General features: G+C 41.6%; 2 protein-coding genes across 4 annotated transcripts; one reads left to right on the top strand and one right to left on the bottom strand.

The window, feature by feature from the left end:
- Positions 1-1,205: 1,205 nt before the first annotated feature.
- On the top strand, positions 1,206-17,603 carry rufy3 (RUN and FYVE domain containing 3). 2 transcript variants are annotated; one of them, XM_085426476.1, is made up of 18 exons: positions 1,206-1,795; positions 8,026-8,199; positions 8,417-8,534; positions 8,707-8,808; positions 10,076-10,199; positions 11,510-11,574; positions 11,951-12,016; positions 12,097-12,166; positions 12,286-12,375; positions 12,465-12,548; positions 12,846-13,013; positions 13,713-13,810; positions 14,752-14,871; positions 15,594-15,720; positions 15,804-15,874; positions 15,957-15,984; positions 16,126-16,200; positions 16,864-17,603. In XM_085426476.1, the coding sequence occupies exons 1-18, from the start codon at positions 1,543-1,545 to the stop codon at positions 17,005-17,007; spliced, it is 1,977 nt and encodes a 658-aa protein (XP_085282602.1). In that variant the 5' UTR covers positions 1,206-1,542; the 3' UTR covers positions 17,008-17,603. The 2 variants fall into 2 exon arrangements, with proteins under 2 accessions (XP_085282602.1, XP_085282603.1); XM_085426477.1 differs by lacking the exon at positions 1,206-1,795 and adding an exon at positions 5,119-5,752.
- A 1,118-nt stretch (positions 17,604-18,721) lies between these two features.
- grsf1 (G-rich RNA sequence binding factor 1) lies at positions 18,722-24,630 on the bottom strand. Of its 2 annotated transcripts, XM_085426479.1 has the most exons (11): positions 24,547-24,630; positions 24,183-24,430; positions 22,969-23,113; positions 22,716-22,871; positions 22,430-22,564; positions 21,868-22,006; positions 21,642-21,751; positions 20,329-20,453; positions 20,120-20,255; positions 19,181-19,232; positions 18,722-18,805 (listed from the first exon to the last, which is right to left on the bottom strand). In XM_085426479.1, the coding sequence occupies exons 2-11, from the start codon at positions 24,381-24,383 to the stop codon at positions 18,802-18,804; spliced, it is 1,203 nt and encodes a 400-aa protein (XP_085282605.1). In that variant the 5' UTR covers positions 24,384-24,430; positions 24,547-24,630; the 3' UTR covers positions 18,722-18,801. The 2 variants fall into 2 exon arrangements, with proteins under 2 accessions (XP_085282605.1, XP_085282606.1); XM_085426480.1 differs by lacking the exons at positions 18,722-18,805; positions 24,547-24,630 and having other exon boundaries at positions 19,177-19,232; positions 24,183-24,540.
- Between the last annotated feature and the right edge of the window lie 2,509 nt (positions 24,631-27,139).

The raw sequence follows: 27,139 nt of genomic DNA, 5'->3' as shown, positions 1-27,139 counted from the left end.
CCAGATTAAATCCCTGGTGATGAGGAATATCTTTTATATTCTCCAATCCCTGGCAGTTTTATTGGTCCCTAGTCTCCTCCTGTTGTCAGTTATGGGTATCACATGTAACAGTGCTCACCTTTCTTTGTATGAGAACTAGCAAAACATCCTCACGATAAACTTAGATCCTAAATTTAGAGCTCAGACTTTTGGCATGGAGCGGTTTGTTTCTTAATTATCTGACAGTTATTGTAAATTAATCTTTCCTTTTAATTTCCTTTTAATTCTTTCTGATGGATTCCTTTACAAAGCTCACACAGTTATGCCCACATATTACTCCGCAATGCATTCTGCTTATTTACACATTTTCACTGGGATACAACCTTCAACAAGTTTAAGATAAGATGAGATAAAATGTAGTTTATGTATCCCAAAATGTACCCAAAGTTGGATTTTTAAAAAATTTGTTACAGAAGCTAAATAGAAAGTATGGAGCTAAATAAAAATGAACCAAAATATGAAAAAAATAAGGTAAAATCTAATCTGAAAATCAAGATAAATTAAGTCAAAATTTAAACAAATATATTACTAAAGCAGAATTATCTCACATTCAACAGAACAGCGAAACAATATTAAAATGGCTGAGTGTAGTAAAAACAGGGTACCAAATATTAGATAACATTAAAGTGGATTAGCAAAATAGTGTATCATGCTATTATTTATTACTATTATTGTCTGTGAAGGTTCTCAGTCATCCAGGTCATCGTAGTCTAAGGAGCTTGGAAAGAAGCAATCTTAAGCAACTTAAAGAAGTCCAGATGCTTTTCTTTCCAAGCTATTACTATTATTATTTGTATTTATAAAGCACCATATGACTATTGCTTGTTCTAAACAGTAGAAGCATTTTAAGAAAATATATAAAATATGTGGAAGGTTTTTCTTTCTGTGATTCATTCATTCATAATTTGAACCACTGTACAGCTTTCAGCTATAATCCAGCTTTTGTGTTTTTAGGTTTTAGCTGCCACATCAGTGTTAGCTAAAGTCTTTGTTAGTGGGGAAAATGACAGTTTACTTTTTATCTTCTACAACAAACTGCGCTATTTATACACCTAAATGCTTGCAGGGTCCATTTTTAACCCACTAAGATAAAAATAGAGCACAGAAGAGGCTCCTTTAATGCGACATGTTTCGCAATGTATCATGGGAAACATAGGAGGACGTTCCCAGTCGTGCTTCTGCTGCTGGTGTCAAATCTTGCTTCGTGTATGGGCTCTGTGTATGTAAAAGACAGCTGACACAGCGCCTAAACTCTCGCGAAATTGGCAACAAATCTGACCAAAATGCTGAGGCTTGGCTATTTCCGGGTCATGGAGAGGCCGTGGTGGACAGGACGAAAGGCGGAGTGATTACTAGAGAGGCTTTGCTGGCAAGTGAGTCACTATCCAGCTGTTGCTAATCACCTCAGTGCATGTCTGCAGAAGCTAACCGCAGCTAACTAGCTTGGTACTGCCCGACAGCCCCCTTCCCCGGTCACATGAGACGAATTTGACCGAAGAGAGGATGGCGGAGCGGGATATGCCGCCGGGAGATCTTCCTCTGCGGTCTTCTCCAGAAAGTTCCGACAAACAAAACTCCTCCGATGAAAACGGACACACTGACAGCCCGGACGAAACTCTCTCCCCGACCTCAGTGATTTACTTCAAGGAGGCTTTAAACTCGTCCAACCTGCGCTTCGCAAAGGCTGGATCGCTGCCGCCCGCTCCGCTTCGACAGTATGACTTCCAGATTGAACGAATCGAATCGAGGCGACGAAGTAAGTGCTGACCAACTTCAAAAAGTACACCTTTCCCTGACAGCTAACACTAGCTTCCTAATACACTGAGAATACCAACTGTAACGCTGCAGTTTGTGCTGCTAGCATTGTTGGCTAACTTTCCAGCGTCCGTAAACAAACACCTTGCTGACACATGAACTCAGTAAAGTACCAGGAGTTATCGGAGCTAAAGCTGGGGAGAGGATAAGCTACATCACATGATTGTTGATTCTCAGCCTCAGATTTCTGTCTGCAAAGTAAAAGCCGCTGTGTGTTCTTCTGTGTTGTTTCTCGGCTAATGTGTCAACATGTGTCATGTGTTTTGACAGGCTTGGTTGACTCACCTTGCTGCTGGTTATTATTGTTGTTGTTGTATAGATTTATCATTTATCTGATTTGGAGCTGCAGAAAGTGACCTCCTGGCTCCTTTCCTAACCACTTGAAAAAAAAAAGTAGAATTCCTAAGGAGTTTTTAAGGAAAATAAGATCGCTCAGAGAATCCAGCTGCCCTTACACCAGGCTGTTTAATACTGTGACAGTGAGTGTTGTTTACATGGGTCTGCTGTGTTGAAACTATGCCTCAAAGATGTACTGCAGATGGCTCATCTTTGATACCTCCTCTAGTGTCTTTGTGTCGTCTTTCATGCAATTAATACAGAAGAAAACTATCACTTCCTTCCCAATGTCCGAATTAAATAATAAAAAGGATGAAAACTTTCCAAATCCTTCCATCCAACTTCTGATACTTGTCTGGGTCACGGGTGCAGTAGCCTTCTTTCTCCCCAGCAACCTCCTTTAGCTGTTCTGGGGGGCATTGAGACATCCCCAAGCTAAATGAGAGACATAATCTCTCCATTATCCCCCTTGGTCGCCTCTCAGTGGGACGTGCCCCGAATACCTCAACTTTGAACCTTTTCTGAATGACCAAGCTCCTAACCCCCTCTCTAAGGGAGAGCTAAGGCACCTTTTCAATCGCTATCTAAAGCTGGTGGTTATAGGTCAGGGGGGGATGTAGCTCTACCAGTAAATTCACAGCTACGCTTTCACGTTCATATCCACAACACTGGTGATGTTGCATCAGTCCATCTTTCAACGTCCTGCTTTGTTCCACCCTCACTCATTAACAAGACGATCGAGATATTTGAGCTCCTCCACTGGAAGGTACATCCCATCCCCAACCCGGAGCGGGTATTCCACTCTTTGGTTCTCTGTACTGTTAATATTTATTAACAAACATGATGAGCATCACTTAAGGCTCATGTTGATGATTTAATTTTGTGTGCTGTGGTGAGCTTCTGGGTGGTGTTGTGTACTTTCCTTTCATAAAGGGATTGTCCAGTGTGTCCTCTGTTAAAAGAGGTAATAAAGGAAGCATTCAGACACCTTTCTTTAGTATTTACAGGAACTCTTAAAAGGAGTGGATGTATGTCTTATAGCTCTTATTCTGGCTGCAGATACTTTAGGGTCACTTAATTCAGTTAGAAACCTTCCTGAGGTATTGAGTCTTTGACTGATCCTGTCGTTGGTCGTGACAGAGTTAACCTGTTGTTAAAATACCTGTTTGCTTTCACATCTTCATTCTCTATCAGCACACAGGTCTCTGTGGCATTTAAGATATATAGATCCTTTTTACTTTTAGTTTCCAAAGCTCTTGCAGAGAGACCTTAAATAAATGTAGGCAATAGGTCAGTAATGTCTGTCCATAACGTTACAGTATAAAACTTGAGTAACATCCTATTCTTAATTCATAGGCTTTAATACTATGTTGGCCCACCCTTTGCAGCTATGAAAGCTGGAACTCTTCTAAGGTTTTCCACAAGGTTTAGGAGTGTTTATGGGGATTTTTGATGGTGGTCTCACAGTCTCCCCTCTAATTCATCCCAAAGGTGTCCTATCAGGTTGAGGTCAGGACTCAGTGCAGGCCAGTCAAGTTCTTCTACACCAAACTCTCTCATTCATGTCTTTGTGGACCTTGCATTGTGCAGTGGTGTGCATTCATGTTGGAACAGGAAAGGGCGTTCCCCAAACTGTTCCCAAAATGCTGAGAGCATGAAGTTTTCCTAAATGTCTCGGTATGCTGAAGCGCTAAGAGTTCCTTTGGGCCAAGTCCAGCTTCTGAAAAACAGCCCCCGGCATAATCATAGAAACACCTCTAAACTTTACACTTGGCCCATTACAGTCAGACAAGTACCACTTTCCTGGCAACCGCCAAACCCAGACTCATCCATCGCAATGCCAGACGGAGAAGTGTGATTCACCACTCCAGAGAAAATGTGCCCAATCCACTAGAGTCTAGTAGTATCCTTTATACCACCGCATCTTACATCACTCGGTGATATAAGGCTTGGATGCAGCTGCTCAGGGATGTAAACACATTCCACGAAGCTCTGTGTGCACTGCTCTTGATCTAATCTGGAGGAACGTGAAGTTTGAGGTCCTACCGATTAACTCTGGAGAAAGTTGGCGACCTCTGTGCACTATGTGCCTTAGCATCTTTAAGCTGCCCCCAAAATACCAATGCAACATGGTAGAGAGGTTCAGTTTGGTTACGCTGTAGTCACCTGTGATCAGATGGCTGTCAATCGAAGTAGAAAGCGTATAAAATAATCGTCCCCATAAAGTTGTTACAATATGGAAACTAAGCTGTTTACTGTACATGCTATAAACATGTTTGTTTCTGCTGTAAAACTGAAGGTTTTAACACATCTGTGAGGATTGACTCACTTTTCTAGCCTCATGTGAACATTAAAGCAACTGCAGTTTTTGACTGTATTATACTGAACACATGGTGTTACTTTCTAAGAGAAAACAGAGGTTCGTTTCAGACAAACAAAGCAATCGATTAAAAAAAAAAAAAAAAAAAGTGAAAACTTTCTCAATTAAATTTGTCACATGTTTATTTTTGTTGTCCTCTGATGGCACGGAGTGTCATCCTCTAAAGATGATCTGATTGTCAATATCCAGCTCGATGTTTAAGGTGTTAGGCCCAGGGAAGCTGTACCAGAATGGGTGGGGGATTTAAAAAAATAGATGGCCCCCGCTTACATCTGGGACCTTTGGCCTTATTGCCCTTCATGCTCACTGCTGCTGCTGTTTTTCTGCTGCAGCCAGCTGACAGGCCTGTGTTCGAGACTGGGAGGAGGGGGGATGTTGTTGATGCTTCAGAGAGACACAGGCCCTCTGCTGCATCATTAGCCTTGGTTGGTTACTCCGGGGACCCCCCCTTATTTTAGCTTCTTTTTTTTTACGCATGCACCATCTGCTCACGTGACAATGTGTTGCTGTACCCAGCGCTGCCGTCAGCCATCTTGGTCAACACCCACCCAGTGCATTCACTGCGGTGCGCAGGCAGTCCAATCACAGAGAACCGGTGCTAAGCTGACCGGAGGAGGGCTGTGATTTTTCAGCACGGTGCTCTCTGTTGCATTTTAAATCCCCAGTCGGCACAAAAGGCGATAACAAGAGGCTGAAGAGGAGGAGGCGGTGGAGGAGTAGAAGGCACAGACAGCAGCCTGTTTCACTCAGTTGTAGCAAGGAGGAGAGGAGGATGCATGCATAAAGAGGAGGAGCACCCTTTCTAACACCTGCTGAAGGCTGCTGTGGGCCTTTCCCGTCTTGTCCTTTTTGTTTCTTCCTCGGATTCTCTTTTCATCTTTCATCCTCTTGTTTTTCTGGCCTTCTCTGGCTGTTGGAACGCAAAGCTCCTGCATCTTTTGTACCTCCCCCCTCCCTTTTCCCCTTCGGTGGTGTTGGTTTTGCCTCGCACAAGCTGAGTCATCATGTCTGATCTGACGCCTCAGAGCGAAACCCCGACTCCCACCACAGACAAGATCACCCAGGCTGCCAGGGAGACCATTTATCTGTGCAACTTTCGCGTCTCTGTCGATGGCGAGTGGCTGTGCCTCCGCGAGCTCAACGACATCTCGCTCACGCCAGACCCCGAGCCGGTCCATGAAGGTAACGTGACAGATTAGCTCAGCGTTTGAGGAAGTGTTTGTGAGCACATTACGTTATGTGTTAGGGCGTGGTGGTGTGCATCGCGGACACCAGAAGCAACATATTTCACCTGGTGAACGGTGTGAGCTGTGTCACGACGGGTTTGATTTCATTGAGGGTTATGCAGCAGGATGACGCCACTTATAAATAAGCCAGGGGCGGACAACAAAGCAGCCAGGTCCTGCTGGGAGGCTTCAAGTACTTGGTAGCTGTTGCTCCTTACAGAAGATCCCAGTTGCACAGAACAAACATGTTTGTGTGCTGATGATTTTCATTTAGTTTCTCCCACTGACAAAGCGGAGTGCAGCCAATTATAGATTTGGCAGCAAACACAAGCCTGACTGTAAACAGATATCTATAACTGTGTGCTCTGTTTTTATTGTTTTTAAAACTGCCACACCTACTCTCAGCACGAGCAGGCCAGCTGGCAGGCACTCGTAGGCAGTTCAGTTGGCAAATGAAGCGCTGCAGCTTTCAGCCTACACCGCTGAAGAGTCCACTTTAATGACATTACAGAAGCCCATTAACAGACAACAGAAACATCTGCTTTAGGCTTTAGTTCTCTCTCCTCTTCACTCACTTTGCATAGGTTTCTGAGGTTCTTGTTATTGATAACGACAACATGCACAATTTTGTTGCTTAAATCTATCATAGCACTGGTAGTGTCAAACCTTTTTATGGGAGACGTGGCAGTATTTATTTTAATGTTCATACAGTTTATCCACATGGCTTAATTTAACAAGCTGGGTAATTATTTCCATCCTGTTGAACATTTTCTCAATCAGACTGATTCAGATCCACAGGGACAGATACAGGACATCTTATATTTTAAACATATGCACATAATATTTTTATTGTATAATAACTGTTCATGATATGTTTATTATTATTATTATTGTTAGTAGTATTATAGTTACTATAGACTGTATAAAAAGATGGATGTAGCCAGCGTGACGTCACATATTGGTTGGCGAGATCCTGCCATGTGATTCCACCACCGCTCTTGGTGGTTTTAAAAACTGGAGGTAACAAGTGAGGGCTGGGTCTGAAGCTGAGGGACACTGCACACTTATCAGCCACACAATAGAGCATGCTCTGCTTTATCCACCTTTTTAAGTCTTAATTGTAACATTAAAACAAATGAGCTTCATGTTGTATTTACTAAGACCTGAAACTTGTGATATATCCCATAAGGTTGTTAGAGAAAGAAAGATAAAGGAAGGTTGTTTTCCTACAGACACGTACAGAGTCAAAGACCTTATTACAGCCGCTGGTATCGCCCCCTGCTGGCTGCATTAGGAAGAATGCAGCTTTAAGGAGCTAAAGCGTCGGCGTCACTTTTCAGAGGTGGAAGCTTATGGATCTGTAGTTTCCACTGAAAGCGTTATAAAAGTTCTTCTTCTTCTTCTTCTTCCTCTTCTTCTTCTTAACGATAAATGACAAAGCTTGGCTCTTTGTCATTTATCGTTGGAAGGAAAACACCAGATAGAGATGGTGGAGAAAATGGTTTTAATCAAGCAGACCAGTACCCACTATAAAATACCCAGATAAGTCAGGCCATCCTCCTGAACCAGCTCAGTATTTCTCAGTGTCTCGTTGTTTAGTTGCCTAAATTTTTTTTCCCCAGTTTTCTACAATTTTCTATTTTACTTTCAGCATTAACATTATAATACAAATTTATACAGTTTTAATACCAGCATGCTGAGGATCTCTGCTAATTTGTTTACATTTTGCGTTAGAGAGAATAAGATGAACATGCTGCACTGCAAATGTAAACTTTAAATGTGTAACTGTATTAATAATGTAAACAAATCTGCAGGGCAGCATAGAGCACCTCCACTAAAAACCTCTCTGTGTTAAATGCTGACATAAATAATAGATCAGGCGTGCAGAACGAGTGGACTGTATTAAACTTTCACATTCTCTTAATTGAGACTATTTCTCTTGCAGACACATTTTATAGTTTTATATTAAAACTGTATATAATCTTCAGATTTACAAGGTTTTTCACAGTAAGTCCTGGAGTTTGTCTTCTTTTAGCTATTTGTAATGATGGAGTCTTTGTTGTCTTGCTGTGTATTCTTTATTTCACCTTCCTGGAAACTGACTTTTTTAAAATTTCTGTTTAAGAAATACAGAGCTGACTTTCAAACGAGTTTAGTTCCTGATTTATTTGTGCTGTTAAATTCTGAAGGTGAGAATTATAAGTCTGTTTCCTTTTCTCCGTCTTTTAGATCCCAAGGATCCCATCGCAATCGAGAGGCTTAACTTGATGAACATGGCCAAACTGAGCATCAAGGGCCTGATCGAGTCTGCGCTCAACCTGGGACGCACGCTTGACTCTGACTATGCACCTCTGCAGCAGTTCTTTGTCGTGATGGAGCACTGTCTGAAACACGGGCTGAAAAGTAAAAACTGCATTCGTGTTGTCTTTTATAACTCCTTACAGTTTTTGACAGTGAGATGTGAGAGATTAAAATGTACAGCTGACATAGCTGTAAGGAATATTTAGTCTTAAACTCCTGCTTTAGTTTCCTTTTAACTGTATTGAGGCCAGTGTGTTTTTGCTCTTTCTGTATGCACGCTCTCAGTCTGTCCGTCTCATCGTTGTCTGTCAATCTTCAGCTAAGAAGACCTTCCTGGGGCAGAACAAGTCCTTCTGGGGACCATTGGAGTTGGTTGAGAAGCTGACGCCTGAGGCAGGAGAGATCACTGCCAGCGTAAAAGACCTGCCCGGGCTCAAGTGAGTTTGTTCAAAGTTTCCTACAAAAAAAGGCTCTTCTGCTTGGATTTTAATTATGTCATCTGAGCTTTAAACAATGCCAGAACGTGGCTGGAGCTTCTTTGCTAGCTGCCTTAATCTTGTAAAGGCTGTTAGTGTGTGCAAATCTCACTCTTCCCATGTTTGATACCAGAACTCCTCTAGGAAGAGGACGCGCCTGGTTACGACTGGCCTTGATGCAGAAGAAGCTCTCAGACTATATGAAGACCATCATCAACAGAAAGGACCTGCTCAGGTGTGTTTGGATCGTAATATTCACAGAGGCGAAGACTTTATGTGAACAGATGAATGTGGTGTCTCTTGTTGACCACTGCAGTCACAACATCTATCAGTTGGCAGTACAGTCATTAATTATAACAAATGATTATGATTTATCAGGTAATTGCATTAAACTTCTCCAGAAGGCAAAAACACCACAAATATGAAGGAAAGGTTCAGTTCACTGACTTTACTTAGCAGATGAGGAGGCGAGCAGGCAGCTTGCAGCACAATCTTCATTCACCTGTATGTTTAAGCTGCCACACTCCTGATAATGCACAACTTTAACCTTTAAGCAACCAGGTTTGCTTTGTTATTAGAGCAGTTATCACCTCGATCAAAGCTGGCTGTGGTCAAACTCAGTCACGGACAGACAGGTGTTGAGGCCCAGACAGCAGCTTGTATTACTGGCTGTGCTGTTTTATGTAAACGCTACTACATAAATCTACATGTAGATTCTGTCTTCTTAGTTTCCCTCCAATGTCACCATTATAATCCCGTGTTCAGTTTACCGCCTGGTCAGCTGGCTCAGGAGGATGAGAGTCCGGCTCCAAAGCGGTGGGTCAGGAGTTTGCGGTGCACTTGCTGCTCATCTTATATCAGCCAGTGGAGCAGTCAGATAGTTCACCTGACTCTGAAATAATAGCAGCTGGTCAAAGTCTTTTTTAAGAAGGATGCTTCAGTGCTTCCTTCATATGATCTCCTATCCAGAGGATGCAGTGAAGCATCCTTTATGAAAGGAGACAATGTTGTCCCACAGTTCATACCACACTCTGTCTGCATGACATGGATCATGTAAATCCTCATTTTAGTGCATTCATTATTTTTATGCCATTTGTTAAAGGTTTTGAATTTTCAACAACAAGCTTTTGAACCTGCAGGTTCAACTTTGAACTTTACACTGTGGTAAAAAAATCTTATCAAGTCTTATCAAGGTGTTTTATCTTGATGAGCTCCCTAAATCCAGATTGCGAGCTGTTTTAATCAAAGTGTGTTTAAGGTGTGTAATCAGTCAGTTTGTATTAGTAATGCCTGTTCTTGGACTTTGGCATCAGCTGGGTCTGGTTCCATCCCTCAGCCCCTGACCCCACCATGTAGCCTGTCTCAAGTGGCCATCTGAGGATCTGCAGTTTTTGTTTTGGTTTGGGGTTTTTTGTTTGTTTGTTTTTGGCTCCGGTAGTATTATATACAAACCTAAAACCCTTCCGCCTGACGTTGTAGCCCTTTCTGTCTCTTCTCTGTAGTGAATTTTACGAGCCAAACGCGTTGATGATGGAGGAGGAAGGCGCCGTCATCGCCGGGCTTCTGGTTGGATTAAATGTCATCGATGCCAATCTGTGTATGAAGGGAGAGGACTTGGACTCGCAGGTTAGTCTGCTTTCACCTTCACCTCTAACTCCACTTAGAGCAGCTCAAACTAAATGAGAAGTAAGGCAGAGGAAAAGTCATCACACTCCCTGGTGTGGCATCGTTTTCTCTCAGCCCATGTAGAACAAGCGCGTCAAATTCAGTTTCACTGATCGCATCAAAGGCCAGACATGGACTTTATGACATGTGTAAAATAGCTTGTTATTTTCTGCAATAACGCCAACAACCTGACATGATACAAGTTCATGTTAAAGGGAAATAATCCATCATTTTATTTGTAAATGTCTAAAGTGGCCTCTTTCAATGATTGAAGCATGTGGTGTGTACTGGCTAGAAAGAGTAAACGAATAAATGTTTGGGAGATCTGTTTATGTTTTCATTTTTTTGAAAGACAAAAAATGTTTCATGCATTAGAATATCATTTTAAAATCACCAAATACCTGTGTGGTATCGGTCTTAAAAATCTGGTCTGTGTCGGCCGGGTTTGGTCCAGATTTGGCAGATGTGGTGCAGACAGTGTCTACACTGTGGTGTGGTTATTTAGAATTATTGAATGAAGTTTGTTTGGCATTCAACTTTTGGCCAGATGGCATTTATATATCTGTATATTTGAACTCTCACTAATGAGTTGTTGTTTCGTTTTTTTCCTACAGTCAGTACTTTCCCTTAAAAATGCCAACAAAAGCCTTTCGTTAAACCAGGCGTGGGGAACTCCAGGTCTCCTGCAGGTTTTAGATCTCACCCTGGGTCAACACACCTGAATCAAATGATTAGTTCCTTACCAGACCTCTGGAGAACTTCAAGACATGTTGAGGAGGTCATTTAGCCATTTGAATCATCTGTGATGGATCAAGGACACAGCTAAAACCTGCAGGACACCGGCCCTCGAGGCCTGGAGTTCCCCACCCTGAGTTAAACCATCTGTTCAGATCATTTAAATATGAAGTACAGCGATGTTTCCTTTACACAGCAGCAGCACAACTGAATTAAGAGCAATGTAAAGGGGCGCAGCGATTTGGGCTCTGAGGCCTGTGTCCCCGCTCTGCTTCATAAACATTAAAATGTTGAGCAGTGCAGCTTCAGGTTGTTCTTGTTTCAGCAGCTCACAGCTTGTCAGTCAGGATGTTCAGCTCTCAGGTTGGGAGTCCAGAGTGACTGTGAGGAATGTTGCAGCTCTTTGTTCATATCCGCCTGAGCTTGGAGACTAAAATATTTCAGCCTGCAGACTCTACACACATACTTTGAATTGTTTTACATACGAGGATGGCTCCTGTCATTTGTTTTTTGCCTTTTTCTTAAAACATCTGCAGGTTGGGGTGATCGATTTCTCCATGTACCTAAAAGACGGTGGACACAGCAGCAAGAGCGTGGAGGGGTGAGTCCTGGCTCCTCTAGTCCCATCAGCAGTAGCTGTGGGCCTGTAATCGGAGCGTGTGTTTTGTTTTTGCTTCACTCCTACCTCTGTCGACTGACAGCCATTTGTCTTGAACTTAATTGACAGAAAGTGTTCTTTTATTTGGACGGCTGGATTGAGCCCCAGCCTTCGGACCATATTTTTCCAATGTGTGGCCTTTAAACTTGAATATTGAAAAAGATTTCCGTTCCATGCCTGAAACACATTTTAGCCTCAACAGTTTAAAAATACTGCACTAGAATGAGATTTTCTGTCAGATTTCTATTGTTTTTGTTTGTGTTGCTGTGTGTTTGTGTGCCTGACGGCTAACTGCACGTTTCTCTTTGTGCGTTTTCAGGGACGGTCAGATCACAGCGATTCTCGATCAGAAGAACTACGTGGAGGAGCTGAACAGACATTTAAGGTTTGTCGGGGTGGTGCGCTCACTTTGCTCTCCTCACCTTGTCGAGCTCGGTGACTCACCTGCTTTCTGCCTGTTTACAGCGCGTCGGTAAATAACCTGCAGGCCAAAGTGGACGCTCTGGAAAAGTCCAACACGAAGCTGACAGAAGAGGCGAGTCTCACAGTGATCATCTTCAAAAACTGTCTTTAAATGTCAGCCTTACATGTTTTTAGCCCGGCTGCAGGGACTTCCTGTTTACCAAGCTGCTTTGTTGATTTCTGTCCTTGCAGCTCGCAGTGGCGAATAACAGGATCATCACTTTACAAGAAGACGTGGAGAGAGTAAAGGAGGAGAGCTCGTATCAGCTGGAGTCCAGAAAGGTGAACACTGCTTATCTGCCAGTTTATGCAGCAGCTGACTCGAGCATTTGGAAATTTGTAGTAAAAGCAAGCGTTCCTTTTTTCTTCAGGCATTAAGAAGTGATTCAGCAGCAGACGGACAAGCGCTGGGGGAAACACGCAAGCAGCTCAAAGAGGAAACTTTGCTTCGACTGGTGCGTTTCAGCTGTTTGACAGTCTTTGTGTAGCTTTAAGTCGTTGAAGCGTTGATACCAGCGAGAGATTATACATGTAGCCGTGTCATCTGCTGACAAAGTTTGTAGTTAATAGTAACAAATGTGCTTGGCCTGTTTAGTGTTTTCATTTTTAGCTGCCATTTACACAGAAATACAACAAAGCTTATGTGGAGAAAGACAGTCAGCCCAGTCCAAATTCAGTCCATTTAGCTTAGAGTTTAATTATGACATTCCTGCTTATATTTTTCTAACTGACAAAGTCTGACTTGTGTGCAGGATGTGGAGAAGGAGCTGGAGGTGCAGATCGGGATGAAGCAGGAGATGGAGCTGTCCATGAAGATGCTGGAGAAAGACGTCTGTGAGAAGCAGGACGCTCTGGTGGAGCTCAGACAGCAGCTGGAAGACCTTCGTGCCATCAACCAACAGCTAATGCACAAGTCACAGGTGAGGCGGTGCTTCTCATGTCTGATTATGAGGACACTGCTTTTAAAAGGCTCACATCCACTTTTGTCTCTCAGGGCTTCACTCGTAGATTTCAGCTTTTCCCAGAAACTTGTAGGTGTTTAATTTCACTATTAGCTCTCTGTGAAATGATAAAGCATCACTTCCTGTCTAGAATAACTTGCAGTCAGCAGTAGATACTGACTGACAGTAAGAACTTGGCTTTTTTTTTTCAGTTAAGGCAGAAAAGAGGAGGCCACTTCAATGAGAAAGTTCAAAGGTCTGCTTAACTGTAAGAAGACTGAAACTGTTCCACAAAGCAAGAATAAAATGGACGATAGCAATTAGTTTACTGGAACACATTGAAAATATTAGGCAGAAAAAGTTTTCAACCTGGCCTCAGATTAAAAGGTGCACAGGTGATCTTCACTTTTGCTCTGAGTTTAGTCTCTTAATTTGGATTTCTTGCCGTCTGATCAACTAGGGATGGTCGCATTTATCAGATATTTCATCCGTCCACCTGTCCTTCCTTTTTCGGACCCCTATCCTGGTCTTCACAGCCGCCTAATCCCAATCCTCCACCTGCTGTTCTAGGGATGACGAGCAGGTGGAGGATTAGATCCCCAAAAATATCTTTTCACACAAATCCGAGTGTATATGGAGGAAAGACATCAGTTGACTAGTTTGGATCATCTTCTGCAGAGTGCCGATGCCAGCTCGAAACAGAAGAGTGAGATCATCGTTCGCATGGAGGAGAAAATGAACCAAATGTCAGGGACCATAAAACAGCTGGAGACCAGGTGAGGCTAGTTTATTATTACAGCACGATATGTATTTGGTGCTTCCAGATGACATTTCTTATGTTCATGGATCCATTTTCTCTCTCTTCACTTTCTTTTTCTTTAATTTTTTCCATCATTTGTTCGTCTGTTGTTTTGAAAAAAATCAGTGACAAACATTTGGCGAAGCAGGCCCGGAGCCTGAACTCTGCAGCGGGGAAGCTGCTGCAGCTGCAGCAGTAGCTGCCTGCTTTCACGAGTCTGAAAACAAACATACAACCCTGCCTAATATAGAAATAACCAAACTAGGATGTTATCTTTTCTGTACGATGCTCCTTTGTTGTTACAAAATAAAAACCATCTTCTTACAACCTCCTGCAGCGGCGCTCCAGCATCAGCTTTTAGTGTGGACTGAATGGATCCTTTAGCAGCCCCTTAATCCTCGTGTTTTCTGCCAGATGTGTTCGCCACATCAGATTTCTACTTCAGATTTCCGTTTCTAAAAACTGCCCCGGTAATGCTTTAGTCAGACATAAGATGAGTAGAGGTGCCTGATGGACTGATGTGCCAATAAACCCATGCTGAATACTTGACAGTTGCTGTAATGTGATTCGTCCTCAAACCTGAGGCTGTCAGATATTCTCAACCGACAGAGAGAAGTGGCGTGTGGCGCCAGATATCAGAGGGGTTTGTTGAAGTCGAACGTCCAGCACAGAAGAAGGAAGGGGCAAAATTAATGAATAATTTAAAATTGTATGTGAACATAAGTTTGGTGTCAACTGTAGTAATCATTAGGCTAATAAAACGCTAAACAAACAGAGTCTGCTTCATGGTCTTTGGTCACAGTGTCCCAGGTTGCTCTTACATTTTAGTTTGAGTTGATCTCTCTTCCCAGCCACGTTTCCCTTCATCACATTTTTATTTTTCCATGAGTTTATGTTAACCCGCTCACCCCAAACCAGATGCAAGCAGGCGGAGAAGGAGAGGGACCTGGCTTTAGAGGCGAACCGGCTCTTCAAGCAGGACTTTGGAGACAAAATCGAGAGTCTGCAGGTGGAGGTGGAGCAGCTGAGGAAGCAAAGGTAAAGTCTGGCGCCTCACTACTCCTGCTCCATCTGAAACACTGAGATGACCAAAACAAAGAGGAAGAGGACAAATCGCTTCCTTATTACTAAAACAGATTCTGAAGTACGATTTCACTACCTCATCTACACGAGGCGTTTTGTAGAAGCTGTGAGCCGTGGCAGTTGGCAAATCCACATTTTGAATTTATGCTGAAAATGAACATTTTTTCTTAATGTGGCCCTAATACTCCTTTCTATTTTATCACTCTTTCTTTGTTAAAACAGTCAGACTCTCACTCTGTGGTCTCAGTGCTCTCATTGAGATCTTTTAGAAGTTCATCACAGACTTGTGCGAGCGCATTTGTAACCATAGAAACGTACAAATACTAACGATATGTAGCCCATCAAACCACATCGATACAGAGAGTGGTTTCTAGAAAGTTTTGAGTAGCGACGTTTCACACAGATTTCAGTTACACAGGATGTATAACATGCAGGTTCTACCTGACGAAGGGACAAACACAGGTCAGAGGCCTGGCAGGAAACTGCTGGATGCACGGCTGTTAATCAAAGCTGCCATCAGAAGAATCTTATTTCTACTGTAACATTGGGCTTTCCTACCTCTTGGAGGTTCCCCTTTACCATAAACGTTGTTCCTTTTTCTGCTCCAGATATGTTTATTAATTACTGTCGTCACTGAACTATACGTTTCTATTCTTTGGCTTATTTTGCTGTTTCAGGTCTAATCTGGAGCGTGAGCTGAGAAAAGGTCGCGATCGAAAGAGCGAGCATCACCTCAGTGCCTCCTCGGTACCTCAGTCCAGCACTCCGCGGACCGACAGGAGACAACCAGGGGATGTACCAACAGTACGTGGATTCTCACATTAACGATATGTCCGACGAACAGCTGTCAGCTGTGGTTTGGTGGCTTATGACTGTGTTCTTAACAGCAACTCCCAGAATCCCCGTCAGTGAAGGAGAAAGACCAGTTCCAGAGTGGCCTGGAGGACAATACCAGCCTGTAGGTATCTCAGAGTTTCAAAAAATAGTGAAATTTATGGAAAAATAATTCACTTTTTCATGTCCCGTCTTTAACTTTGAAGGTCCCTGTCGCACCACGAGGATGAGCAGGTGAGATTTGACTTTTTACCTGTGTGAAAGTTTGGCCTTTTAATAAGTGGATGCTGAAGCAGTCAGCATGTACTGATGGCAGTGTGTCTTTGCACTGTTCAGAGACTCATGCATTTATTTCTTTTTGTTGTTCTTCCTCAGGAGTCGTTCTTGGAGAACAGCGAGCCTTCCATGTGTACGATGTGTGAGCAGGCCGACTCCCTCCTCAAGACAAAGGTACAAATTACTGAGGATCATTTTGAACTTGAGTTATCAAGAATATTTTTCTGTTTGGCATTGAAAGTTTACAGCTTCTTTAAATAGTTGACTCCTGTTTTTCTTGGGTTGAACTTCCTAAAGCTGTTACGGCTGTTCCAAAACTTATTTTCTGTATCAAAAAAAATATCAAACATATGCAAATAGTCTGGTTCAAATCCTGATTGTGGGGGATCCATTCCCATCTCATCCGTTTCCAGGCTGAGCACAGGTGGTGGAACTCCTCTTGTCCCCACACTTTTTAAGGACTGCCCACATCAAAGATCAGCATGATCATCTCAAAGGGCAAAGTGATTATTAAGACTCACAGATAGTCAGCATTTTGGATCAGTGGTCAGTAAACTGCCCCGATCTCAAACCAATCAATGATTTATGGTCAGGCTTTAGAAGGCTGAAGCGGAGTCTTTGATTGGCCGGTTCTGGCCCTCAGGGTGGGTGCTGAATGGGGAGCTAACGTGGACTGCACCAAAGCCCAATATGAGATGAATATGATCTGTGAGTCATGCAAAGCTACTCTCATAGAACCAAAAAGTAAAAATAAGGCGCTGTAAATGAGCAGAATGGAGGAGAACTCGTGTCCCCAGCTGTGGTTTCCTTTAATGGAGTTTTTCTTCTTCTCTGCAGAAACAGTGTAAGAACTGCAGCGGCGTTTTCTGTGAGAGCTGCGTGTCCAAAGAGCTGCCTTTACCTTCTTCCATTCTCCCAGAGACGGTCTGCACCGCCTGCTACTCGCTGTTACTCCAACAATACGCTTCATCACCAACATGAACCCACAATCATCACACACAGCAGAGACGCGCGAGTGTAACAATGGCACCTAAAAACCAAAAAATCCCAACTTCCTGAGACATCCTAAGAATCACGGGGTCTGTGAGCTATTTAAATCAGTCGTGTGTGTGTGTGTGTGTGTGTGTGTGTGTGTGTGTGTGTTTCCTTAAAATAAAAACAGCTGATGCCATTTATCTTCCTTTTCTGGTTCGTGTTGGTGATTTAGGCTTCTGTCGGCACTTTTAAGCTAAACTTGCTCTCCCTCACATGGCTGGATTTAAACAAATAAATAAAAGAATCATCTCATTTATGGACACTAAGTGATGAAAAGTTTAACTGACATTTTTATCCCCAGTGTTAACAGATAAAAAAGGAAAAACTGGAATTCAAGGCTCGGTGTTTCGATTCAGAGATCAGGATACGGAGTTACTCGTACCTTTATGCACTTTTGTGATTAAACTGGCGTCACATTCAGGGAAAATCCTGACAAACTCGGTCAACAAAATGACCAAATGCTGTCATGTTGTGTGTCATTACTTCCTTAAAGACGGTTTTAAATAAAAAATAAAAATTCATGCAATATATATAAAAAAAAAGTTAGTGTTTATTTCCAGAGTGGAGCGGATTCTGGGAATTATAAACTGGAATGAAAAATCAGATCACCAAAAATCCACAACGATGTTGTGAGACTTAGAAGCAGTTATGATTATTCCCTGCTTTCAGAGATAAAAGATGAAAACGCTGGTATCTATTGTCTCTATTTGCTTAAATATGACTGTTAGAGTATTAGCATAAATAACCAAATCCACCATAAGAGGTCAACATGCCAATTTGAGTTTACAGTGTTGTGTGCTGGAAACTTGGACATTGATTCAAAGTCATTCACAATAAAAATCAGTATCACCATTAAATTCTTCATCTAAGAAACTCAGCTTCATAGAAGCTGAGTTTGTCTCTTGTCTTAATATTGGTAAAGCTTTAAAAATTGGAGACCAATTTAAAGCCGTTCATGGAGACTCAACCTCAACAAGTCGGTGAAAACAGCAAGATCAGAGTTTTGATCGAAGGTTTGCACATTTCAGTCCCGGTGCTCTGTTCAGGAACAGCTGCTCCCGTCAGCGCGGGGAGCTTTAGATGCAGTGTTTCATTTTTGCAACGTTGTGTTAGTCGGCACTCGTTTCCCTTCTTTATGCTAAGCTCAGCTAGTTTCATGTAATGAGAAATAATAAATGTATTTTGCAAATGATCACCTGATTCTTAAGGTCACAAAGCTGCTTTTTCTTTCCTGCTGTTGTGTATTAGAAGTGTCATTAACAAAAAGGCTTAAAATCAGTCATGTAGCATGAAGTCACATCTGAGTCTGGTGTGTTTTAAACTGTAGCAGGTGAATCATACATTTTTAGACCGAAGGCTTTTTGCTCTGGATAAACTGAATGTGTTTCAGCACTTTTGATGCACGGCTCTGCCTGGCTGAGGTAAAGTGAAGACAGGTTTATAACTTATGTTCTGTTGATTTAAAAACTAAATCTTTATTTTTTTTGTGGCTGATGATGATTAACAGGTGAAGTGGAACAGCTTCTTGGCTTACAATAAACATGAGCATTTACAAGTGTTCGCCTCTTTCTTTCATTTTAAAGTGGAGATGCAAACCTCCAGAATAAAATCAAAAAAGCATTACAGGAATATTACATTTGATTAAATAAAGACCGACTGCTTTGTCTTTGACACCAGGAATGTTTATTCGATGTCCACGTGAGGCTGGAAAATAAATATGGGAATCCTGTGTGTCAACGTTCACCTGCAGAAGAGGGAAAAACAAAACGCGCTCAGTCAAGGCAGCTTAAGTTTTTCTCTGGGTTACACTCAGTAATACGTGTTTAACCTCTTTATTTTCTAATATTAGTTTTACATGTAAAATCAGTCGATCCGTCCATGAATAAGAAACAAGAAGAGGGAAGGATCGTTGTACGGACCTCAGAGCAGTTTGTCTACGACACATTTGCATCCTTTCCTCTCCAAGACTTTGAGACCAAATATTTTCTCAGAAAAAGGAAACGGCACTCTGTTGGACTCTAGTAATTATTGGTTTACACAAATAGGGCCACTCCACTGTTTTATGCATAACTTGGTCTCTTTTAAAAGTAGATTAACTGATGGTAGATGTGTTTCCTACCTGCCGTCACCGTCTGCAACAGAGTTGAGAAATAACTCGATGTATCGCTCGCCTGAAAGAGAAGAACCAAACAAAGTCAATATGCCACCGATCAGTAAGCAGCAAAGACACGCTTTAGACATTTAGGCCAATATTATTTGGATCACAGAAAAATATATAAAGAGCAGAGAAGACTCAAATTATTCTTGTTTTTCTGATTTACGACGTTATCACAGACATTCAGGAGAGAGAAAAGGGGGGCATGGGGTGTACTAGACCACATTAATTTCAATACTTTCGTAACATTTTTCATATTGAAAGAGAAATAATATCAAATACTGTGTTAATTAATTATTGTAATATTTAAACATGTAAAAATAAAAGCTTTTTTTCACAATTCCATAAAAATGCACGAGGGCCATTAAGCTCGCTGACCTGAGGGTTGTTGGTTTGGACGCTGAATTATTATTAATATAACATCTGTTTTCAGCAGCACAAAAACTTGCCTCCTATTAACGTCAGAAGGTTTTCCAAGAAGACTGAGTAAAGATAACGTTTTTATGCCTTAGTTTAGATTGCATCTATATCTTATTTCATTCAAGTTTGACATTTGACTCGAGATCATTTCCAGAGTTTTGCATTTAAAAATGTTTTAAATGTAATTTTAATACGAGGCGTACGATCAAAGAGTTTATTTCGGGGTTTTGACAGATGTTGTATGCAGTTAAACTTTAAAACATTCAAGTTTCTAAAATGGAAATCAATGAGAAGTTCATTCTGAACTCATCTTTTGAAAATGTATTGTGGCTCATTTATAAGACAAAAGTATTTCTTATCCGATTACTCAATTAGTTGATAAATTACTCGATTACTAAATCTATCGACAGCTGCTGCCCTGGTAAAGAGTTGAACTAAAAGCAAAAATAAACAACGCTGTGAAAAGCTCACCAACGGGCTCACCTATGTTCATCCTGTCTTTGGACATGGCGGCCACGGCGTCTCTGTGGCAGTGGAAGTAAACGTCAGCCTCTCCGCTCGGCCTGCCGTCGGGACCGCATTCGATCAGGATCTTACACACGGCCAGAGGACAGAAGAACTGCGAGAGAGAAACACCGACACGTGAAATCACCAAACTCAGCTTCATTGTCTCAACACGTGAACAGCTTTACCTTCACTATGTCTTCCCCAGAAGCCTGGAAAGGAAGTCCCCTCACGTGGATGTAGTGTAGCGGTACGGTGGAGCTCTGAAGGTGAAGTGACGGAGGAGGCGAAGCAGGTGATCTGTTTTCAGGGGCTAAAACAGGACCCATTACACTGCTGTCTGTTAACCAGGCTCATGTATCATTTGGGCTTGAACTTCCATAAATGGCTGAAATATCATCAAATATTCACTGGAGCTATTAAAGCTTGAAATGTATGTCAGAACATTCACATTACACATGCTGGGAAAGGAATGTGACAGTGACACTGAAATACATTTAATCTATACCCCCCTCCCCCGATGAGTCTTTATCAAGGTAGCAGAATTAACACGCCAGAGGGACGGGCCACTACCAGCACCTGTTGCACCGTATTGAACCCATAGAGGGCGCCAACTGTGTGGTATATGTCAGGTCATTTAAATGCTTTCTACCCTATAAAGCAGCGGTCTCCAGCATTTTTTGCGCCACAGACCGGTTTATGCCCGAAAATATTTTCACGGACCGGCCTTTAAGGTGTCGCGGATAAATACAACAAAATAAAACTAGTACCGGTACCGAAAAAAAAGATTTATTCATAACACACGTGAACAGACCCAGGAAAACCGAGTTAACGATAAAAACGATAACAAAATAACGCTGAAAACCGATAAAAACCCTGAAAACCATACATTTCACACCTGAGCCTCTACTCTCGCGGCCCGGTACCGGTCCGAGGCCCGGGGGTTGGGGACCGCTGCTGTAAAGAACAAGAAAGTCTTTTTTAAAATATGGCTTCTAACATTGAATTGGCACGTGTAAGAGTTGTCCACATGAAGAGTTTTAACCCCTCTCTGTGTTACCTGTTCGTTACATCCTAAACTTGTCTTATCACATCTTAAGTGTAATTTATTTTCCCATAAACGTATCCGTCTACCGAATGCCGACTGATCGACAAGTAGGCTGGGATTGGGAAAGGAGCTAGAGCAGAGTTCACTGGGAAACACTGGTCAAACTAACACGTGTACACAGGCAGACGCATTTCCAGAACCATAAAACACGCTTTATTCCCACCAGAGATTTGAGGAGAGGATGTGAGGCGAGAGGGTGTTTGGCTAAATGAGACACCGAAGCCTTTGAGCCTCTTTTCAAAACAATGTTAAATATGATATTTTGCAGAGCCACATCACAAATGTTTTGTTGTAGCCACTCCTGCTGTGCTTCTTTTTATTTGTTTTATGTTTATATTCATATTTTAAGTGTAAGATTTGCACGTTTTTCCAATTCCAATTAAAATTCCTCACCACTCCTCCGGTCCACTGACTGAGGCCTGGACTGAGACGGAAATGGACTCGTTCTCTTCCTCCAGGTCGAGTGAATCTCATCTCTTCTGCTGGGAAACACCTCGATGTATCTGCAGATATTAGAAACAGCACAACAAGCAACAAACATGACAAAAAATAAAAGAGTGCACTTCTTGGTCACCAGAGAAACATCCAGGTGAATTCGAGAGTCAGTGAAGCTTCCCACCTGCTCCCTATGATCTCTCGGTCCCTCTGCAGCGCTTCATCAGCTGCTTCCTGAGACGTGAACTGCACATAAGCCACTCCAGACTTTCTTCCCCTGGAGTCTGTGACCATGGTGATCCCGTTCGCCATTATCTCCAAACCTGTGAAACACAGCTTGTTAAGATAAAGTAGTTATAATTCTTTTCCCCTTGCATACTTTCACCTTTTCAAAAGGCTCAGTGCCAGTTTTCTAACTGAAAGCCGTGTGCTCAGCTGCTCATGTTGGGAGGTGAAACAAATGAATCCTACGAATGTGATTTACCAAGTTTACCAAATCATGCATGAATTTATTAAAAAATAAATAAATAAGCAGGACACTGCCAAGACTGTAAGTGATAACATTTTATTTAGCCACAGACGATGAGAATTTTACTTTAGTTTTCTTGTCTTCAGACTAATAAGAAACCAAAATCATTACCAAGCTCTACTTACATTCAATAGCTAACGTTTATTTGGGGTTTTTTGCAACTAAATCTACTGAGTTTACACTGACAAGAGTCCCATACTGTAGCAACACAGTGTACCTGAAAAGAAGTGGACAATGTCATCCTCAGTGCAAGTGAAGGGGAGCCCTCTGAGCAGCACCACGCCATCAGCTCCTAGAGGCTGGGTGGCTTTCTTCAGGATGACTTCAGCGTCACCATTTGTCACTTCATACACTGAGACAGGACAGGAGAATGTGTTCTTGTGAGTTAAGCAAACATGACTGCTTCTTATTTATTATAAATAAATGTCTGTTGTCAGGACCCTGAAACTGAGTTTTCCTTCAAACCATCAGTCTTTGTCAAGGACTTCCTGTTTGGAACAAACCTTCAACATATCGTGGGCCGAGGTACTGCCGGTGCTTCTCCAGTGCTTTGCTGACGTCCTCCTCGTGCTCCATCTCGATGAAGGCTCGTCCTGACGGCCTCCCCAGCCTGTCCAAAGTCAAGTGGATGCCTTTCACCCCATCACGTATCCTACACTCTGGTACATGGTAATTGCAAAAAATAATAATCTCATTTAATTTATTCATATACTGTGTAGTTACAAAGTAAAGGTGTGCCACTCCTCAGACTCCCACCTGAGAAGAACTGCAGAAGGTCCTGAGTGGTGCAGGACCATGGGAGACCTTTCACCTGCACGATGTAAACCTCCCTGGACTCTGGTTTTGATTCAGGATGATAGGCCGGCAGAGGTGGGTAGTCATCCTCATAGGTTCCTCCTGTCTGGAAGATGTAGAGTCAATTAAATCAATATATCAGTGTGAAATGATCATACATGCTCGTTTTATCCACTGATACAATTTTAACTGTATGTGATTTTATATTGTAAAGGACTTTGTCACTTCTGTATTTGCATCTTTCTGGTCACTGCTAGGTTAGGTCCTACCTGCACCAGGATCAACTGTATTATATGAAAGAGATGCTGCAGTGAAAAAAAATTAAAGGAACCTTTTTGAGAAAGAAACGGTGGTGAAAGAAACAGTGGTGAAAGAAACAGTGGTGGTAGACGTCATTTGGATGAGTGAAAAAACGTTTCTCCCAATGAAAACTCTACGTTAAGATGACCAGAATCAGTCTTTTGGGGTTCTGTACATACAGTTTTTATACCCCTTTTAGTGAAAGGGAAATGAAAGTTAATTTAGATAATGCTTCAGGATAGCTGCCCAAATAAGTGCCTGGATGTGTTTCAATGACAACGACATGCTGCTAGAAGGACCATGTAGTCATCAATTCAAGTTGATGCTGCTCTTCAGTAACACCTGTCAAATCCCACAATTATAGCAGCTTTATAGTGACTAGGAGTCGGAAAGCAGCCACGATAGCTCAGGTAGAATAATTGTATGTACTGTAGAAGGCAGGTGGTAAACCTCAGAACCAGCTCAGGTCAACTGACCATAGCCAGACCACAGAGACATAGCTCACATTAGAAATTACTTATTCTTTTTTTCTGACAGTCATTTCCTCCACTGCTGTCCTACGCCGGAACTAAGGAACCCCCACACTAGCCCCTGCCAGAGTGGGTTTGGTACAAGTGCTTTCCTTTACATGAACAGGGATATTTCTGTCCTGGAGTTTCGCATATAAGGGACACATTTCTAGATGAAGGTTCATAAAAAGCACGAATTTAAGTGTCTGATGCTCCCCAAACAAAACATACGCCCGTGGCGTTAATAAACTCTTCTAGAAGCATCTTCAGAGCAGTTTTAAAGTATCTTCTCGGTCTTTAACCGTCTCTAGTTGCCTCTGTGACCCAAACACATGCTAAACCACGCGGGGCTGCTCTGAGACTAACCTTAGTACAGAAGCGGCTCTGGCTGCTTCTAACTGCGGGCTGCAGCTCGCACAGTCTCTGGAAACAGGCTGTCCGGGCCGCCGAAGTCAAAGTTCGCTGCTGAGTGAAGCCGCACATGCGTGAAGCTGTCGGTACCGTTAGCTGTCTGACTGCGACACACCGCCGCAGTAAAAACCACAGAGATTTACCGCTGCAGGACATCGTAGCCGAACCAAGCCGGAAGTCAGGTCAATAACAGACAGTCTGTTCTGCAAAAGAAATGAGGCGCCCGAACGGTGTGAGACCGGGTTTCTCTTAATGTAGTCGGTTAGCTTAGCTAACTACCGGCTTAGCATCACGATAACCTGTAAATGAACACACTCACGTGGGTCGGTGACAGTCAAGGGCAGAGCTCGAGAACGTGAAACTGATAGTTAACAGTTTCACATTCTCAATATCCGGTTTGGATTTTCACAATAAAGGTCTATTTCAAGGGCAGGACGCTGCTCTTTCGTCATAATTCTATTGTATGGTTAAAAAAATCTTCAGCTTTGGTTTACTTTTTCTTAGTTTCAATATGGTATCTGACAGGAGAACCTTTTTTTAGAAATCACAATAGAAATTACGACATGAATGCAGCTTTTCAGAAAGCAGTTGACTTGGCCATGTGGACATCTCAAGTCTTTATTTTATTATTTGTGTTAGTGGATTTTATAAGTTTAATAATCTGGCTAATAACTGTTACAACTGTTGTTGTGTTTTTATTATTTTTTTCAAAATGTATTTTTTTTAAATTAAATGTTATTCATATAGCACTAATGCACAACGAAATCACCTTAAAGCACTTCATGCTTTACGTTAATGACGTTAAAAATAATAGAGAGAAACAACCATAAACCCCCCCTATTAGCAATACTTGGTGAAGGTGGGGAGGATAAGCACACTTTTATCAGGAAGAAAACTCTGGCAGAACCAGGTTTTGGTCAGTTGTGATGCAGCAGTAAAAATTTTAAAATATTAAAATAATATTTGTCATCATTCATGACTGAATTATAGAAAAACAAGTGCAAGGGATGATTAACATATTAGTAAGACCTGCTGTGATGTATGGTTAGGAGATGGTGGCACAACTGAGTGGCAGAGTTGAAAATGCTCAGGTCAAATAATCTAGAGACCACAGAGGAGATTCAAGGATGTAGTGAGAACATGCAGAGGGCTGGCGTCACACAGAGGAGGATGCCAAGGAGAGGATGAGATGGAGGCAAGTGACCCACTGCCGTGTCCCCTAAAGGGAGCAGCCCAGATAAGAAGAACAAAACATCCTTGATAATTAAGCAGATCTGATATCTTTTAAATGTCTAGTTGCTTGCTTATGTATGTATGTATTTATTTAACTTTATTTTTAGATTATTTCACATGGATTGGTTGTGATGGGTGCAAACTGCTAAAGACTGTGTGACAACAGATTCATCAGTAGTTATACAAATGTGCCACAAAAAGAGAAGCTGAATTTTTCACATTTATATTTGTCATTATACATGAATATTGCTGTGGTTATTTAAAGACAGTTCATTTCCGCCTTAGATATTAAATAAGAGTTTGTTGATCAGAGAAGCAGACTGGGCTTCTTTTGTTTTAGTGGGCCAAAATGGACGGGATGTTATTGTGAACTACTGCAAACTTGATGATCTTTAGCAACTTCTGCCTTGCAGCGCTTCCTCTCTCACATAGTATTTAACCCACACTGCCATCTAGAGGTCTGGGTCGTTGTGGGTATTATGAAGGGCCTCATTCACGAGTATGTGCGTAAAAATCTTCTCACTCTGTGGAGATAATGACGAAGTAGTGGTTAGTCGTGGTTTTTGGTATTTTCATATCTTCTAAACAATCTGCTTCGAACCTTCTGTCGTTCAGCACTTCTTCTTCTTTTTTTAATGTAATGGTTTTTCATTCTTTTCTCTCACTTCTTTTTCATTTAGTTATTTATGCTTTAAAGGTTTGTCTAAATAAGTTAAACAATTACAAACTAGAGGGAACTAAAGCTATTAGCAGAATGTAAAGAAACCTATGACTTTATGCCCAAAGCATCAGTGTACTGTGTGGAAGAGATGCTAGCTTAAGCTGAATTATACCTGAGCTGCACTTTTGCATAATACAATTTGCTACCACCAGGTGGTGCAGTGTGTCAATGTAACATTATTTAACCAGGTAAGTCATTGAGTGCACATTTAAAAGGTAAAAGAAAGCAGCTCATGTTTAAAGCACATGACAACTTACTTTTTTAAGGTGCCCCCCTATGGTCCAACATTTAATGAAATTCTGCAGATGGAAAGTATTATATGCAAAATAAAAGTGTTTATAACCTTCCAAAATTAACCAGTGGCATCAACTAAATGCGTAGAAGCTGCGTCATTGATATTAAATCCGCTTTTCTTTCTTTAGAGATCGAATATGTTTTTATATTATATTTATGTTATAATAAATTAATTCTAAAACTTCATCATCATCATTTTATAGGTAACTTTGATGTGAAAATTCTTATTTTTATAATCTATTTTAAAATAGCTAAGAAGGTGATAATTTTCCTTTTTATGTAAAAACTTGAAATAAAAGGGTCTCTATATGTAGACAAGGCTGCATATGAAATAATGTATAAGTTATTATACTTTATGTCCTTAAAACTTTACTGAATTTATTTACAGCTCAGCATGCCAGATCAGATCATAATTTAGAAATATTGTGACATGGAGAAACACCGATTTCATCAGTTACAGAGAAAATTAGGACATGTAGATATGTCATTTCGTCACTTGACTACATTTTTGTCTTTCAATATCTCCACAACCAAAGTTATTTAGTTATTGAACAAACTTGCAAAGGTCGAATTCATAGATAGATAGATAGATAGATAGATAGATAGATAGATAGATAGATAGATAGATAGATAGATAGATAGATAGATAGATAGATAGATAGAT

This window comes from Rhamphochromis longiceps, linkage group LG12 (genome assembly GCF_057381845.1).
Source record: "Rhamphochromis longiceps isolate RC_006_pf linkage group LG12, R_longiceps_female_GT1.1, whole genome shotgun sequence".
NCBI lineage: Eukaryota > Metazoa > Chordata > Actinopteri > Cichliformes > Cichlidae > Rhamphochromis > Rhamphochromis longiceps.
Note: the sequence above shows the minus strand (reverse complement) of the source record. Positions and strands in the feature narration are given on the sequence as shown.

What these genes read in the sequence shown, in the direction of transcription:
- grsf1 (XM_085426479.1), bottom strand. Translation starts at nt 24,383, where the DNA reads ATGTCCTGCAGCGGTAAATCTCTGTGGTTTTTACTGCGGCGGTGTGTC. An exon ending in CGGCCCACGATATGTTGAAG is followed by an intron (nt 22,565 to 22,715) that starts GTTTGTTCCAAA and finishes GTCCTGTCTCAG; the next exon opens with TGTATGAAGTGACAAATGGT. An exon ending in CAAAGACAGGATGAACATAG is followed by an intron (nt 19,233 to 20,119) that starts GTGAGCCCGTTG and finishes CTTCTCTTTCAG; the next exon opens with GCGAGCGATACATCGAGTTA.
- rufy3 (XM_085426476.1), top strand. Translation starts at nt 1,543, where the DNA reads ATGGCGGAGCGGGATATGCCGCCGGGAGATCTTCCTCTGCGGTCTTCT. An exon ending in AATCGAATCGAGGCGACGAA is followed by an intron (nt 1,796 to 8,025) that starts GTAAGTGCTGAC and finishes TCCGTCTTTTAG; the next exon opens with ATCCCAAGGATCCCATCGCA. An exon ending in GAGCAGCTGAGGAAGCAAAG is followed by an intron (nt 14,872 to 15,593) that starts GTAAAGTCTGGC and finishes TTGCTGTTTCAG; the next exon opens with GTCTAATCTGGAGCGTGAGC.